This window comes from Lissotriton vulgaris, chromosome 11 (assembly GCF_964263255.1).
Source record: "Lissotriton vulgaris chromosome 11, aLisVul1.2, whole genome shotgun sequence".
Lineage (NCBI taxonomy): Eukaryota > Metazoa > Chordata > Amphibia > Caudata > Salamandridae > Lissotriton > Lissotriton vulgaris.
This window is the reverse complement of record NC_141699.1, coordinates 245,893,588-245,909,662: the sequence shown is the minus strand read 5'-3', so window position 1 is coordinate 245,909,662 and position 16,075 is coordinate 245,893,588. Positions and strand designations below refer to the sequence as shown.

Sequence of the window (16,075 nt, the reverse complement as noted above, 5' to 3'; positions counted from 1 at the left end):
CAAGCTACAGGTTGTACAGAATACGGCTGCCTGACTATATTCTTCATATTTGTCAGACAAATTCATCAAGTACATTCCCCCGCGAACCCTTAGATCAGGGTCCAAGTTACTTCTGTGCACTCCCACAATTAAAAAGGCTCGTAAGGGTGACAAAGCTTTTTCACATCTTGCCCCTACTTTCTGGAACAAACTGCCCCTCCGGCTTTGCGATTGTCAGAGCCTCCCTCTATTAAGGAAGCTTTAAAAACTGTTCTTTTCTGATTCCCAGGGTCTGGCCGTAGCACACCGTCCTAAACGCAGATATACCCTTCATGGGTTGATTCAGTGCTATAGAAATAAATAAATATCAAACAGCATTCAAGGCCTTCAGAGGGGCAAATTGTTAAGCGGATTCCAGAGGTGAAAGAGCAGCCCAATCAACCCTCTTGTGACCATGGTGCAGGACAAACGACCTCCGGCCTATAGAAGAAGCCCAATGGAAGTGCCTGATTGCAGATGGTTTACCAGACCTAAAATAACTGACAGCTGGCTAGACTTGAGCAGCTTCCTTGGGGCGATTGAAATTAACCACCACAGAATCCCCATCATAGACTTTCCTATCTTTCCCCAGCCAACTCGTCTCTTCTGACCATATTTATCCTCTTATGAATGTGAGGGCCCAGGTTGGAATGAGAACCAGTCCAGTGAGTCACTTTGTATTTGAACTGGTCATAAGACTCGCTCTTACCACAGGACATCGCAGGAACATTCTCAAGCACTGCTATGTAGGGTTGGGGGGGGTCACTGCAGGAGGGAAGTCGATGATATCCCCACAAATTTCTGTGTGCTAGACTATCCTGGGAAGCACGTGGTGGGCCAACATAAGAAACGATGGGCGGTATGGAGGGGGGGGAGCTTTCACCCTTAGGGGTGAATTATCACACCTGGTGGAGGCATCCGTCTGATCTAAGATTCCTGGGGTTCCCCTTCCCTGAGTATTATTGGCAGGGAGGCTCACCGAACCAGACTGGGTGAGAGCTGATCTATCTTGAAGATGGGGGTGGGGGTGTGTAGTGTTCTCCGACGCGGGGTAGCGGTGCAGTCTACCCACATTGGAGGTATTACGCTAGTCCTGGCACGTGTTGTCACACGCCAGCTATAAATAAAGGGGCGTGGCCCGGATATGGCAGTCGGGACCACGCAGAGGACACAACTAGTTGCCTAATGTCCTTTGTGCAGCGGCAGCGCTAATGATATGTGTGCACGTGGTCCTTAGAACTTCACAGGGGGAAGACTTAAGAATGGCCCTTTTGGGGTCTTGCACATTGTTTCCCAAGCATTGTTCCAGGGGATGAAGTAAAACCGTAATCGGTGTGCTTAGTTTGACTGCAAGATTATCCATGTAGTCTTGGGTTGCACCATAATTGACCGATTCTCTCAAGGTTGCAGAGACCCCTTCCATTATGGACGGATTTCCAGGATGAGGACCTTTTGCTGCAGGCAATTCCCTTTAGCGCGCTGGCATGCAAGGGTCTGGGGCTAAATCTGCCCCTGAACAATCTCGGGAGAGGCACCCGCTTATATGGCGGCTGTCCCATCTGCACGAGTTTCAATAGGGTGTCTTTCCACTACACATCAAAGGAGGAATGCTGATGATGGGAGCAGTCCCTGACCCAGTGGTGTTAACTGCTAGAAGAGAAGCGGGATCGGAAATACTTGGGACCTGAGAGGGATGAGAAAAATCCGACCTCCCCTGAGATGCAAGTACTTCCTCCACATTAGAGATTTCATTCTTCAGAGCACCCACAGCGGAAGAAAAAAATTATGGAATACTAGACTTACCCTACTGGGGTTTAAATATCCACAGGTCTTTTTGGCAAACTGTGTCGCCTCCGATGGTAGACTTGTGTTTTCCCAACCTGTACTTGATGGATTGTACAGTTCTAAGGGGTTAAGAAGCAAATGTTAGAGAGTTGACCCAGCCTGGCGCTGTGGGTTTGTGATGGTGCTTGAAATGCAGCCCTGCCAAGTATCACGCACCAGGCGTGATACTAACGCATTTCAGTGTGATGATCCGCATAATAGCGCCTCCCCAGCTGTCAAGCTGGAGCGCTAGTTCACGTACCATACTGAGACTGAAATTAAGCTGGAGCTCAGCAGCAGCGATATTCCCGGCATGCTTGAGAGCTGGCTCAGAGTCCACAGAGCTAGCTCCCTTGCCTTGGCGCACCTTTGTCTGGCTTAAAGAATGTTTCAGTAGGTTTTTCTGGTGCCCCGGTCACGAATCCGATTTCTACCCCGTTGTCTCTTTCTGTTGGACCTTGTAAATTCGAAGCACCCCTCATTTTGACGACCGGTTGTGGTGAGAATCTGTTGGGATTGGACTTGTTAAAAAGATTGTATGCGACACTCTATTGTTCTCCGTCAGGAGTACATCTTACATTGGGTGAGAGAGTTATCTCTCCGATGTATTTGTCTAAAGATCGACTTCCACTTGAATTGTCTCTTCTCCCTGATTCTCTTTGGGCTACTGGTCCGAACGATGTAGGCCTTTTGGAGATTCCCCCATATGTTGTGACATTGAAAGCGAATTTTAGGTTACCGCGTATTCCACAGTATCGTATCTCGAGTGATGGTGAGAGAGCACTTTTGGCGATCATCTATGATCTGATTGAAAAGGGTGTGATCGAGGAAACGAGAGGTAATGTGTGCAATAGTCCGGTTTTGCCTGTTCTGAAGAAAATATAGCGCACCCATTAATTGCTGTACTCTGCAACAAGAAAAAAACACTTACCTAAATCGGGGGACGCTAGAGAAACATAGCACAACTTACGTTACAATTAGAAGCAAACGTCAACAGGCAAGGAGAGCCTAAAACTAGTGCGGCCAGGCAAAAAGCTGACATGAATGTCACAGGGTCCTGCAAAAGGCACAGCCATGAAGAGGCAGTGATAGCTCGGCCGGAAGCAAAGTAAGGGAGTTAATGTCAAAATTGACAGCACATCAGTTGCGGCCGGTTTGATGGTGGGTGGGGGAGGGGAGGGGGGAAATGGGGTCGTCGCGGGGGGTTGGGGGGGGTTGGGGGACGCTGGAGCGGTTCGTTTAATTTTTAAAAAGTTACATAAAAATTACCGTCCCGCTTCTGTGTGGGTCCCGGCTCCTGTTCCCGCCGTCCTGCTTTTTCACTGCCGGCAGCTCTTGTCATCAGCAAAGGCAGACTCCCTCCCCTCCTGGCTCCACCAATAACAACTCTACAATGGCAGCGTTATATTTGGTGAGGCACATTGGAGCCCGCCCCAACCCGGGACATTTTCTCCATGTAGGCTGCTGCAGGCTACCTAGAGAAAACAAGTACATGTAAACCCAGAATTACTTTTAATATGCTATTCGTTATTTGAAAGCATATTTGAACTTCAAGCATTCAGCCTTCAAAGTTTGCACTTGTGCCTGGACAAGTTTATTCCACATACTACAAGAGTTTATACATCATTTGATTACAGAGTTTTGTGCTGGTATAAGAAATAAATAATCTCTAAAAAATATAGTCAGATGGATACTTTATTTTACTTGAAGATCACTAAATGTACTGCCTCTGAAAACAAGAGTCAACAATTCTAAATAGAAAGTGAGCGCTTTAAACCAAAGCACAAGGAATATTGAAAAAAGGCAATTGCAAAAGCAACAAAAAAACGAGCGAGTGCCTTCCTCGCGGCATATTTAAATTAGGGAGGGAGCCCACCCCTCGTGTGCCTTTAATTCACCACCGCAGCCCAGGAGTTTGTTCAAGTCCCCGCCGGGCCGCCGCGCTGCCTGCGACGACCCGGAAGTGGTTGGGCAGCCGGCCAATCTTATCGCGGCCCCAACAGGAAGTCCCGCTCCATCACGGCGAGAGAGAGAGAAACTACTGCCCGAGGAGCCACGAAGGCTCCTGATTGAGTCCCGGTCCCGAGATGGGGGACCGGGTGAAGAGCGGCCGGGCGCATGGGGAAGGCGGGGCTCTCATGTGGTGAGAGAGCCCCGCAAAGCGCTACCGCCGCCCGAGAGGCAGAACCGCCGCCGAGCACCGCCAGAACCGGTGAGTGTGTTGAGGGAGAGGAGGGGTGAGTGGGTGTGGGGTGTACGCGCGTGTGTCTGTTTGAGTGTGTCTGTGCGTGCGTCTGTCTGTCTGTGTGCGCGTGTGTCTGTTTAAGGGGGGGTGCGTGTGTGTATGCAGTGTGTGTATGTGCGCATGCGTGAGTGAGGCTTTCTTTGCGCATGGGAATACGTGCGCGCTCACGAGGTACAATCTCGGCAGGAAAAAGCGCGTGGCACTTTGCTGTCCACATTCCCCCAAAAGTAACTACATAAGTTGTCTCGCCCTAGACAGCAAAGCTTCGCTTTGCTTTCGTCTAGGCGAGACCTAAAAAAACGGGACACCTGCACTTTTTTCCTAATTAACGCTGCTGCAGGCAGAAATGGTTGGGACTTAGAGTCCATGGAAGAACACAGCTATAAATGCAACTACCCAAATCGAATCAAGGTTGGTGCGAAGATGTCTTTATAGAACTCAATTCTGGGTTCCCACATGGAACACAACCACTCACTCCACGCCTGGTGGTTTTAACTAGCAATTGAGCTGGAATTCAGGCCCATTAATATATTCGATATGTGGTTGGTGGGAGAGGAGGGGGTAGAAGTAATGTGCTGGAGGCTCTAATCCTTCAAATTAAGTAGTGCATGGGCATGATGATCAGCTGCAGTTGCCTGCTGCCCTGTTTCAAGCAGGCAGCTTTCAGGCAGTAATGCGTGATAATAATGTTTCCTAGCAGGTTTGCGCGAAGCTATAAACGGATTTTTGGAAGCCTTTGTGTAGGTCTCTTGAAAACCTTACATCTTCGCAAGAATTGCAAACATTTCCACATTGGTATTTCTGTTAGAAAGACTTTTCTGACAATTTATGTGGCACATTTACATAACGTGAACAAATCGATCTGTCTAAGATAAACTTTACAGGAAAGAGGTTGGGCCTGATGTTCATACAATGTTTGCATGGTGTGTGAGCCATCTCTCTTATTGAGTGGTAAATTGTGCTCAAATCTTCACCACCCCCCACCTCAAAAACTTTATAGAGGAAGCAATAGATTGCACCTGCTTGTGAAAAGCAATGCATTCCAGGTCTCAGGCCTGCGTGAGACAGCAGAGCTCCAGCCCAGCATTTGTTACTGCAAGGGCGAGATTGTAGATCTCTATCTTATCACTCTAGATCTAAACCCCGTTCTGTTCAACTGAACCTTTATTGCCTGTCGTTGAGGAAAGAAAGTGCATCCAATACCAGGTTAACTTTGCTAATGATGGACTCGACTCAGAAAAACCACAAACTACTTCTAGCTTTTAAAGATTTATTATAGAGTCAAGGTTAACTGCAAGTACAGGCATCTCAAAATGAGATTCAAAAGGTATACAGGCACCACTACATACATGTGCTCTCGAAAAGCCCTTAAGCGAGCAAAGAATACAACTAGGACTAATTCCAAAATTAAAAGGGCTGCAAGCATCGACACATATTGTGATCTCTCCGTCATTTACAAGAGGAGGGAAGGTTTCAGGTTAGGCTGTCCCTACCCTGCTCTAGATGGTATCCCTACTTAACAGAGTCCCAACCTACCAAAAAGGTGTCAGCTGTGAATGACTTCCTAAGAAGATCACCCACACTTAGTCTCTAGGTGAAAACCTATGATCGCCAGTCATGACCCCTCTCTGCCTACCCATCCGCTCTCTAAAGGGTCCTCAGGCATCTGCTCTAACTCCACCCCGGGGTGCTGACCCTAATGCAAAATCACAACAACATTTGAGACGCCCCTCGTGAGACGCCCCTCACGTGGTGTCGCTTCTGGCTTTTTCCATGATGATCTTCCCTTGGGCCTCGTGCGTTAGCGTTGACCTTGCTTCTCAGACTCTTCTCCGGCCCGCCGATACCCCCTAAAACATTCCTGAACCCTCCTCCATGTCTGCACCAATCTCTTGAACAAAACTCTATTCATCCAATTATTAATTGGATCCCCCTCACATTTGCAGACAGACATCCGTAGCTGAATCTCCATTCTCATAGACTTCTAAAAGAAGTTTGCAACTTATTTCCTGACACAAGTCGGCCTGTACCAGTGCATGTAAATCAGAAATCCTTTCATCATTTCAGGCCTACAGCCCTTTCGCAAAAGTTAACTAAAATAACATGTTAGCGTCTTTCTCTGGCATAATAAGAAAACACATCTATGGAATATAAATCTAATGAATAAACAAATCGGTGTATCATTAGTGCAATCCATGTCTATGCAAAACAATCTACGTTTCTAAACCCTTCTGGCCTAGCCATAAGGCCCGTTCCCTTCTATGCCTTTCAGCATGACATTCTTCCATTAGCAGCTACATAACATGGATCCTGATTAATCACGTCTAATAAAGGTATACATTTTCACACGTTTGCATTAGTTCCACTTCTATATGAAATCTCTAGATTAACTACACATTTCAAGGTATAGGTGAATATATTTTCAGCACTCATAGCATTTCTCTTTATGATTTGTGCGTACTACTTGCAACTCTGGTGCACTCATACATTTTGTTCAGTTTGCGCTCTCTCATTACTGTGGTTTGCCTCGGTTTGTGCATGGGATTCTCAGCACAGCATGATCAGTTCATGGGTACATGGTTCTGTGTATGTCCACCCTTGAAAGATCTACCTTCTTTTTTTGGGGGAGGGCGCTATGGAACATGAGACTAATTATGTTCTCTCACGTCCTGTTTGGTATAGTCGGTTCGTATAGTCGGTTCCCAGTGCCTTTCTATTGCTGGTGCTTTGCAGTAGTTTTAAGATGATCTTAGAGTTTCTCGTTGCTTAAACGGTTGTTATTTCTGACATTTATATGTTTCCCTCTTTTTCATTGCTTGCTTTTGATCACGAGAAAGTGTCACTCAGTTGTTGAATGTCACTCATAATTACTGTGAAATTATGAAAATGTCACACATAAGCAATCTGAAACCTTGGCAGCTATGGAAATGCGTTGTCAGCTGATGCGGGGTGGCGCCTCCTGGTGCAATGCAAATTAGGGCTAGTAGCCCTACCCAGCAGCCACCAGAAAAGCAAGTGAGTACAGCGCTGTAGGTTTATGATGGCCCTAAAAAGCGCAATATCAGCTGGTGCCTTCTGACTGACGCGGTGCGAACTGGGTCAAGTAGTCCCTCCAGTGACCCCGCGTCTATTTTCTGTTATTCCCGTTTCGCTTTATTTTTATTTCTATATTGATCTCTAACTGCTGCTGGTTAGGCAACCTAAATTTTGTGTATTTGTGTAAGGGCATGTTAACTTTTTATGATTTGTATATCCTATTGCCTGTATAATTTGATACGAAACTGACAGACGCATTCAAGTTACAATGATGCATTTTGATTTATTGTCACTTTCATGACCCTTGGACATTGATTTAGTGACTTTAAACTTAGAGAATAAAATACAAAATATATTGTGAATTTTATACTCCTAAATCATCAGCACTTAATGGAAAGCACGTTTCTCTATTTTTTCTGTAGGAATTTCAAAGTGTTGTTTTGAAGTATGTAGTCCTTGTTTCCTTGTAATTATGTCATATTAAACTACAGTTGCTTTGCGAGTATGTAATCTGGCCCATTTTTATCAGGGATAAACCGTAATTGAGTGCCAAGTGCTTATTTAATTCACTATTGAAAACGTTGGCAAGCATTAAGCGCAATGTGATTAAATGTGTACTTAAGTAGAGCAATCACTTGTAATTCGAAAGAGGTAAACCACACTGACCTAAACATGTCTGGTATTTACTTTTTTTTAATTAGTCACTTTTTTTTTCTTTCAGCCGTGTGGTTTTACCTTGCTCGGTGGAAGAGGTATGTCATCTATATATTATGATATTTTCGGTATAGAAATCCTAGAAACAAAGTATTTCTTTGGCAGTTTTCATTTGCGGACCTTTTCCATTGCCTGCACGTGTACTTTTCACTTGCACAGCTACCTCTGCCATCTTTTCATTTTTCACCTATGTGGCGTGCATGTATCCCCTACAGATATGTGTTTATTCTTGGGATGATAATTACTCCTCATTTCTTTGAATTATGTTGTCAGCAAACTCCCTAGGGACATGTATCAGAGGTTTAGGAGGTAGGGCTGTGCCACGAAGCTAATCTTCAGTCTTCTTTAACACTTTGTGTGCGATTTCACTTTTGTGGGCATGTATATCACAGGTTTGTAGGTTCATCAGTGTGTGCGCTGTTAAAACTTTGTTATGACCATTTGCTGTTCAATAGTTCAAAACACAGGGCCATTTTATTATATGTACAGTGTTTGCAACTTTAATGTATTTCTGTTTTAGCCCACATCACTAGTATCCAAAAATGTACACTTGGGCCCTAATTACTACTTTAGCGGATCACAATGAAAAATTTCCTAGCTTTCGTAACGGAAAGTTTCAATTCTATTACGGACATGGAGGCACATGGAGGCGAGGATTAGGCATTTCTTTTTTCTTTATTCAAACAGCAGCCATGTTAACTAATAGTAAACAACAAAAGACCTAATTTCCCATGATCCCTGGGAAACTATGAAGTTCTGGAGAAAAAAAAGATCAGGAGCCTCCCGCCCCTGTAACTGGCGTTGTCCCTCATCGAGCCTCTTCTTTCTTCCTGCGACAAAGCCGACCGTGGAATATTCTCACTCCTCGACTGTGAACGTTTTTTTATTTTTTTTTAATTTTCTTTTCTGTTAATGAGAATAGCAAATCTACAACAGCAAGTATTACATGGGAAGGTCATAAATAGAATCATATCCAATAAATGAATGTCAGATTTAATAAAATGGCCATCCAGCACAATATCAAATTCATCCATAAGATATAGTGCAAAGAGTTATCTTACCACACAATACAGAATATAAGATTAAGGCCTGAGTCGAGCAAATGCATCTCCAAAGACTATTTACAGAACCGTGATCTTTCCTATCTAAAAATCCTCCTACCACTGATAAGAGGCCTCACATTCCAGCAGGGGTCCCCATATCTTTTTTCCCTTTATTTTCGCTTTTTTCCCCTTCTGCTCGTAAAGTGCGGTGCGCAACGTTTACAACGCGCGCGTTACCACGACCTACTATTACCACGCGGTTGTAACAACGAAAGTTGTTACAATTCATTGCGCTGGGGGGCGCTCGAGGATAGTAAATCATTTAATTTACTATCCCAACACCTTCCCTGCTATCCACGGGGACTGGTGTTGGAATAGTAATTTAAATGTTTTAAATTTGCGCCCCCCCCAACGCAAGTCGTTGTAACGACTTGCGTTGTTACAACCGCGTTGTAATGGTAGGTCGTTGTAACGCGCGCGTTGTAACGACATATATCCGTAAAGTGCATTCTCTAGTTTAAAAATAGATAAAAAGTGCCCCTCCATAGATGAAATATGGGAGGCAACAAATCCACCCATGCAGAAGCAACACATAATCTAAAGACTGCCATCACGATAAAAGTTAGTTCGGCACCCATCCCTTTGGATGCGTAATCAATACCCAGCATCATAACTTGCGGTGACAGGGTGATATTCTTTTTAAGGATTTAATTTAGAAATATTTCAATTTCAGCTGTAGGTACATTAAGATAGGGACATGTACAAAACCTAAGGACCAGATCTGCATTTGGGTCTCGACATCACAGGCATCTTATACCAGCCATCAGCCCCCCCACCCCGACTGGCTATCTTAGCGTGGGTAACATATAGTTCAAAACTCGTCTTCTAATGTTGGGTTTGCAAATTAGGTGAGCACAAAACTGTGGTCCACATGTCTAAAGATTCCAGAAGGCAGGAGATTTCCACCTTCACTCTTGCCCACCACTTGCTCTCATGCTTTTCTTAATCATCCGGGATCCCTTCGACGAGACAGCCATATATTTGTGATATTGAATACCCCGTCCCCCTCGTCAAGATTTCCAATAGAGGCATCTTAGCAAGGCCTGCTATGCCCCCAACCTTTTTCAACAGAAAATCCCTGAGCTGTAAATATTTAAAAAAAAAAACACGTGCTCCAATGTTAAACCTAGTTTGGATCCCTGCAAAGGATGCAACATGTTCGCCCGAAAACAGGTCTCCCAGCCTGCCTACACCGGCTTCTACCCATTTCGAGAAACATCCATCATGAAATAATCCAGGCAGTGGTTGTTCTAAAACAGATGGGTATACCAACTATACCTCCCTACCCCCAGCTTCTTCGTGATCCCTGTCCAATTCCTAAATTCCGCGGTCATGATCTTAAGTCATGGTCTTTTATAATAACTTGGTTAAAATATTTTAGCAAACAGCAGTCCTCATTAATAATTAAAAAATTGATGGAACATGCCCCTCTTCCGGCTCTGTGCCTACCCTATTATCAAAAAGAGGATACAAATATTGCAATACTGACAATAAATAGTATAGTTTAAGATTTGGCAGCGCCCACCACCCCTTTCCCTGGGGAGGCACAAATACCTATTGGATCTCCTAACTTTCCCAGAAGATCTGATAAATGTAGCCACAAGCGTGGCTATACTTTTTAACCAGGCGTTTCCAAATTCAAGAGGGATTGTGCGAAACAGATACAGTAATTTTGGGAGAAAGATCATTTTATCTACATTTCACTTACCCATAATAGAAAGATTATACCATCTTCTGAGGTCCTTTTTTGATTTTTCAATAACTAGGGAGAGGTTCAGTTCAACCACTTTTCCCAAATTGGCTGAAATAGTGACACTTAAATAAACGGCCTGATTCACCACTCAACTAATACTGGTGCCTGTAAATCGATTCTCAATTATTTGCATCTTATCCTTCTTTAATGCATACCCGGAGTAGGCTCCGAAATCTTCACTTATTTTTTCGATTGCATAAAGAGCTTTATCAGGGTCTCTTGTAATGATTGCGACATCGTCTGTATAGGCTAGTACCTTAGCTTCCCACCCATGTAAATATATCGGCATCACCTCAATAGGAGGTTCCAGTTCACAAAATAGGGGGTCTATATATATAAAGCAAAAGGCAAGGGGGAAGCCGGACAGCCCTGCTTCATACCTCGTTCAATGTAGAAGGGCTGAGATTCCTGCCGCATAATCTGAAGTCGAGCTACTGGATTAAAATACATTACCCACATTGCTTGGGTAAAGGGTCCCCCTAATCCACAGGCTTCCAAGACTTTCCACAGATATTCAAATGACACTCTGTGGAACGCCTTCTCGGCGTGCAGTATGATAGCTCCCATCGGTTCTTCCAGATAATTTGTTGAATCAAAAAACGCAATAACATGCTGCACATACTCCTAAATCCCCCTCCCTGTGATAAACCTGTCCTGCCAGATTCATATTAATCTATGAATAATCTGGCCTAGTCTATTTGCTAAAATTTTGGCATAGAGTTTTATTTCGCCGTTTAACAACGTGATCGGCCTATAAGAGCCTAAATCCATAGCTACCTTGCTCTTTTTTAAAAAACAATATTGGCAATAGCCCATGAGCCTGGAGGGGGCTCTCCATGCCGTACCCTCTAACTCTGACAACTCAACCAACAATTCAGATGTAAAGGTTTTATAAAATTGTAGTGGAATCAAGTCGGTTCCCACAGCTTTTCTGTCTGGCAGGTCCCAAAGTGCTAGCTGGATTTAATCTAGGAAGCATAACATATACTGATCTAAAGCATCAGAACATGGTGCAGCTGAGGCTTTATATCATTTGTCATAGAATGCCCAGAAAGCATCTCTAATCTCTGCTAGAGCCTTCACACTGCAACCATGCCCATCCTTGATTTCACTTGTGTAGCCTTTCACATGCTTTTGGCTTGACCTGATCGTAGGGACTCGCCCCACCTGTTCATTATATTCATAACATTCCTGTCTTCTGGCTACATATTTCTCTGCTGTCCTACTAGCCATAAATTCCTTCAGCTGAGACCTAATTATAACTATATGATTCACAGCAGGGGACACAGCAGGGGACATTTCTCAGCCAGAAGATACAGCATCTGCCAGGTCTGCCTCTACCTCCACTTGTTTTTGATACAGTTCTCTAATCTCGAGCGGAGTGTGCCTCTGTTTCATAATACAGAAGTTTAGGGTTTCCCCTCTTACACGAGCTTTGAATCCATCCCAAACACCATCTGGGGTAGAGCTGCCCTTACTGTCTTTAAAGAATTCAGGAATCCAGCTTTTCATATGCTTTATATACTCTGAATCGTGCAAAAAGCTCTTCTCGAAGGCCCTTTTCCTAAATGGCCTCCCCATCCCTCCAAAACCAGCTCTAAAACAAGAGGGTTATTGTGCGACATGAGCCCAGGATGGAGCTATATCTGTGCTCCCCCCCCCAATGAGGGCGATATTAAAAAGTAATCCAGTCTTGCGAAAGTTTCATGAGGAGCCAAATAATACGTAAACCCAGCATCAGATAGTTTCAAATTAGCCCAAATATCAATTAGCCCAATTTCAGTCAAAAGATATTAGAAGTATCTAAAGGCCTATGGTTTGCAGCCGGCATACTTCCCAGTATTCTCCCTTAGCTTCCCTTTAAGCCTGTTTAGATTGAAATCCCCACATAAGATATACAGGGCTGGCCAGGTGGTCATCTCTGTTGCTAAGAAGTTAAACACTGCGGGATCATCTATAATTGATGCGCAGAGTGAGCAAAGTGTAAAAGACCCCAAGCTATACTTGAATTCCACCATCACCCATCTCCCATGCTTATCTGAAGCCTTGCATCCGCTGTGAATGGTATTCTCTTTTACGAAGACTGCCACCCCCTTAGTTCTCACCTCCTGAGGCGTACAGCAAAGAACTATCAATCCCAATGTGTCCAACAGGCCTTCATATGCCCAGGCCACGTGTTTTTTTTGAAGACCATAAATATCCGCTTAAAAATGTTTTAGGTCCTCTTGAATCCTTCTCTTTTTAATAATACAGTTTAACCCACAGATGTTTACAGAAACAATACACAAATTAGCCATCCCCCTGATATTGCTCACCACCTACATAGTCAGTCTTCCATACACTCTTGCCCATTCGAGACATATGACCCAGCCACATTATTGATTCATTTACTTAGGTATTTAAGTCTCGAAATCATTGGTTCCTTAGCAGTCCGATCCATATAAATGTTTGCTGTTTCTCAACTACCTTGAAAACCTGACCCGACAAGCCTCTCCCAAAGCCACCCACCCACATCCCCCCTTACCTCCCCATCCCATCCATTAGAGGCAGCCAGACCACAAACAGGGTTAGAGTGAAGGTGGCTAAAAAAGGTATCACTGGTCCCCCCTCCCCTACCACACCGCTCCCACCATAGGAAACAAGTAAAACAAAGAAAAAATAAGAATTACCTAAAAAACAGAGATCAATCTTGCTTGATATCACAAGTTCTCAGTCCAATGTGTCACCCTCATACCTAATATGGCCCTGTGGACAGCTTCTCTTCAAAGCATACATTAAGCATACATCCAGCAGTCCCTAGGGAAGTCTGGGATATTATCTAAGCTGGGACACTGGACTATCTAACAGCTTTATCAACCAATAATTCACTCCGATATTCTCGTGCTTGAATCTCTGAAGAAAAAAAATGAAAGTGCCCCTTGCCAGGATTTTCAGCCTGTCCAGAGCCAGTAAGTGGGCTTCAAACCCTGCATCCCGAAAAGGCTTAATCAACTGGCGGAGCCGCCATCTGCGTTCCACTGTTGTGTGACAGAAATCTGGGTGGACAAAGAAGGAGGAACCCCTATACTTCCTTCTAGCCTCAGGTCGGGCTTTCTCAAATATAACTTGCCTCAGCAGCAAACTGCTAAAGAAAACCAGTATTGCCCTTGGTGTCCTCAGTTCCTCCTTATCCTGGCCCTTGCCATAGTTATATACGCTCATGGGAAATCTGTGCGCCCTCTGTACATTCTACATCCCAATTTTCCCGGACAATTCAGGGAATGCATTTTTCAATAAGTTCAACATGAGTTCTTATATCCTCTCTCTCTAACCCTTACTTTGTTCCAAGGAAGCAGAGGTTATTTTGTCTCTGCCGATTTTCAAAATCTTCAAGCTTCCACATCCAAGAGTTGGGCATCCTGGGACTTCACTATCTGCCCGGGTCTCGGCGCGGTGCTCTTTAATTGACTCCAGGATCAAGCCCAGAGAGGGGCTCATGGCTTCTCCTCCCAGCCCTAATTGGTCTGAAGAATGTAGGTTTGCAGAGACATCTGTAAAACCCATAATTCTAGTATGTGAATAGTCACATTTTAACCTTGTACTTGGTAGGCTTTATTTGGGGATCCATGGGACCTCTATGCATTTTCAGTACTGTCTCTGGCCCTACTATGATGTGTAAATCTGTTAAGGTGGTGCTAGATCCATCATCGCTCAGATTAGATTTAGAGGCATCCGAGCCTGGGCCATCTGTCAGAGTAAAGTTTTTTTTTTCATCAGCCCCTTCTGCCATAATATTTAATGAGCTCCCACCTCGCTATCTGATACTCCGTACGGATCCTAGGTCAAGTTTAGCACTTAGCTGCTGACTTAAAGCATTACAACTTCCGGCGCTCTCTTTCGCCCCCCGGCTCAACGGATGTGGACCCCCCCTCCCGTTGTTAGCCTCTGCACCTGTTTCTTAGAAAACAGCTCCACTCCACTGCTATTATCAGCCAAACCGGGCTCAATAGAAATCTAGTATTCCCCTTGCACAGCGGGGGGACCCTGGAGGGTTTGGGGGGTCGAATTAGCCAGTGTATCTTTTATGTGAAAGAATTTTGTCATTACTGGTTGTGGAGTAGCGGAAGAAGCACATGCATTGCCCAGTTCCAAGGTTGCAGCAGACGAGGATAGGGCCTTGCAACTTGGACATATGAAGGGTCTCCCAAATTCTTCTTCCATACTGCCCCCAAGCTATTGGGCCAGTTTTTCACTGTTTGCAAATCTGTGAGTTTACATGTACCAGCACCATTACCTGGGTTCTCATGGTTCTGCTCTGTTCTCTGCCCTCTAGCTGCCTGCCCTGCTGTCCGTGTTGAAAAACAGTCCTGCTTACGGGGTTGTTAGGGAGCTTTAGGAGCCATTACGATGAGTACTGCAAGCAGCCGTGTGGCACCAGTCCCGAAACCAGGAAGACCATCGGTGAGTACCTATGGCCGGCCGGCCCACTTTCTGGGCGTGTCAACCCTCCAAGAGCAGCTGAAACCTCAGAGCGAAGCCCCTGGAATCACCGAAGCTCCCAAAGCGCGAGAGCCAGAACTACAGCCATAGAAGAGCTGCAGCCTTCTTCCCTTGTTAGATTTCTTGGCTCTGATATCACCACCGTTGCAGTCGTTCCTCCTCTTGTGAAAGAGCAGATGAGAGGTGCGGGCCGCCGCACACCTAAGCAGTCACCAATTTGCCTCTTGAGCGATTTAAATGTTCACTCCTGTTGAGGTCAACCCTGGAAGATTATATTCCTGTTTTAAGACTCCGATCCTGTATGTCCGAAAACATCAATGAATACAAAGTAAAGGACAGAGATCCGGAAATCATTTTTTACTGAAGCCCAGATGTAGATCCAGTAACCCTGCGGGTCATGATTCATCAGTGGGCAGGCTAATCCTTGCCTCTGTGTCCTTAAAAGAATTGAAACTTTCCGTTACGAAAGCTAGGACATTTTTCATTCTAAGTCAGGACACAGAGGTGAGGATTAGGCTAGTTTAAAGCTTATCCATCACCAGAGCCGCAATGGAGGAGACTGGCTTTCAGTAGTACCTCTTGAAGGTTGAATCTGACGACCAGTCTGCTGTATTCAAAATATCCTCCAAGCGAGCTCCTAACAGAAAAGCTTTTGAGGCCATTGCGCCTCGAGTTAAATGCACGCCAAAAACGATATTATCAATGCCAGCCTCCAGCATAATCCACCTAACCCATCTCGCTATGGTTGGGATGAGAGTGCCTTAAAGGGTTTCCACAACACAATCAGCAGCTGCTTCTTCCCTTGAGGCCGCAGCTCTGCCGTCATTACCTCATAGGCATTAATGCACCTCACCACACACAGTTTGGTAACCTCTAGGAAAGCTGGGTAAGAAATCACCCGAA

The 16,075-nt window shown here is 44.8% G+C and overlaps 1 protein-coding gene across 1 annotated transcript in view; it reads left to right on the top strand.

The window, feature by feature from the left end:
- The window catches only part of PITPNB (phosphatidylinositol transfer protein beta), a 374,371-nt gene that overhangs the window by 67,438 nt on the left and 290,858 nt on the right, over positions 1 to 16,075 (top strand). Inside the window, exon 2 of the mRNA XM_086943148.1 lies at positions 7,845 to 7,875. Coding sequence (XP_086799274.1) covers positions 7,845 to 7,875 — 31 coding nt within the window. The remainder of the gene's footprint in view (positions 1 to 7,844; positions 7,876 to 16,075) is intronic.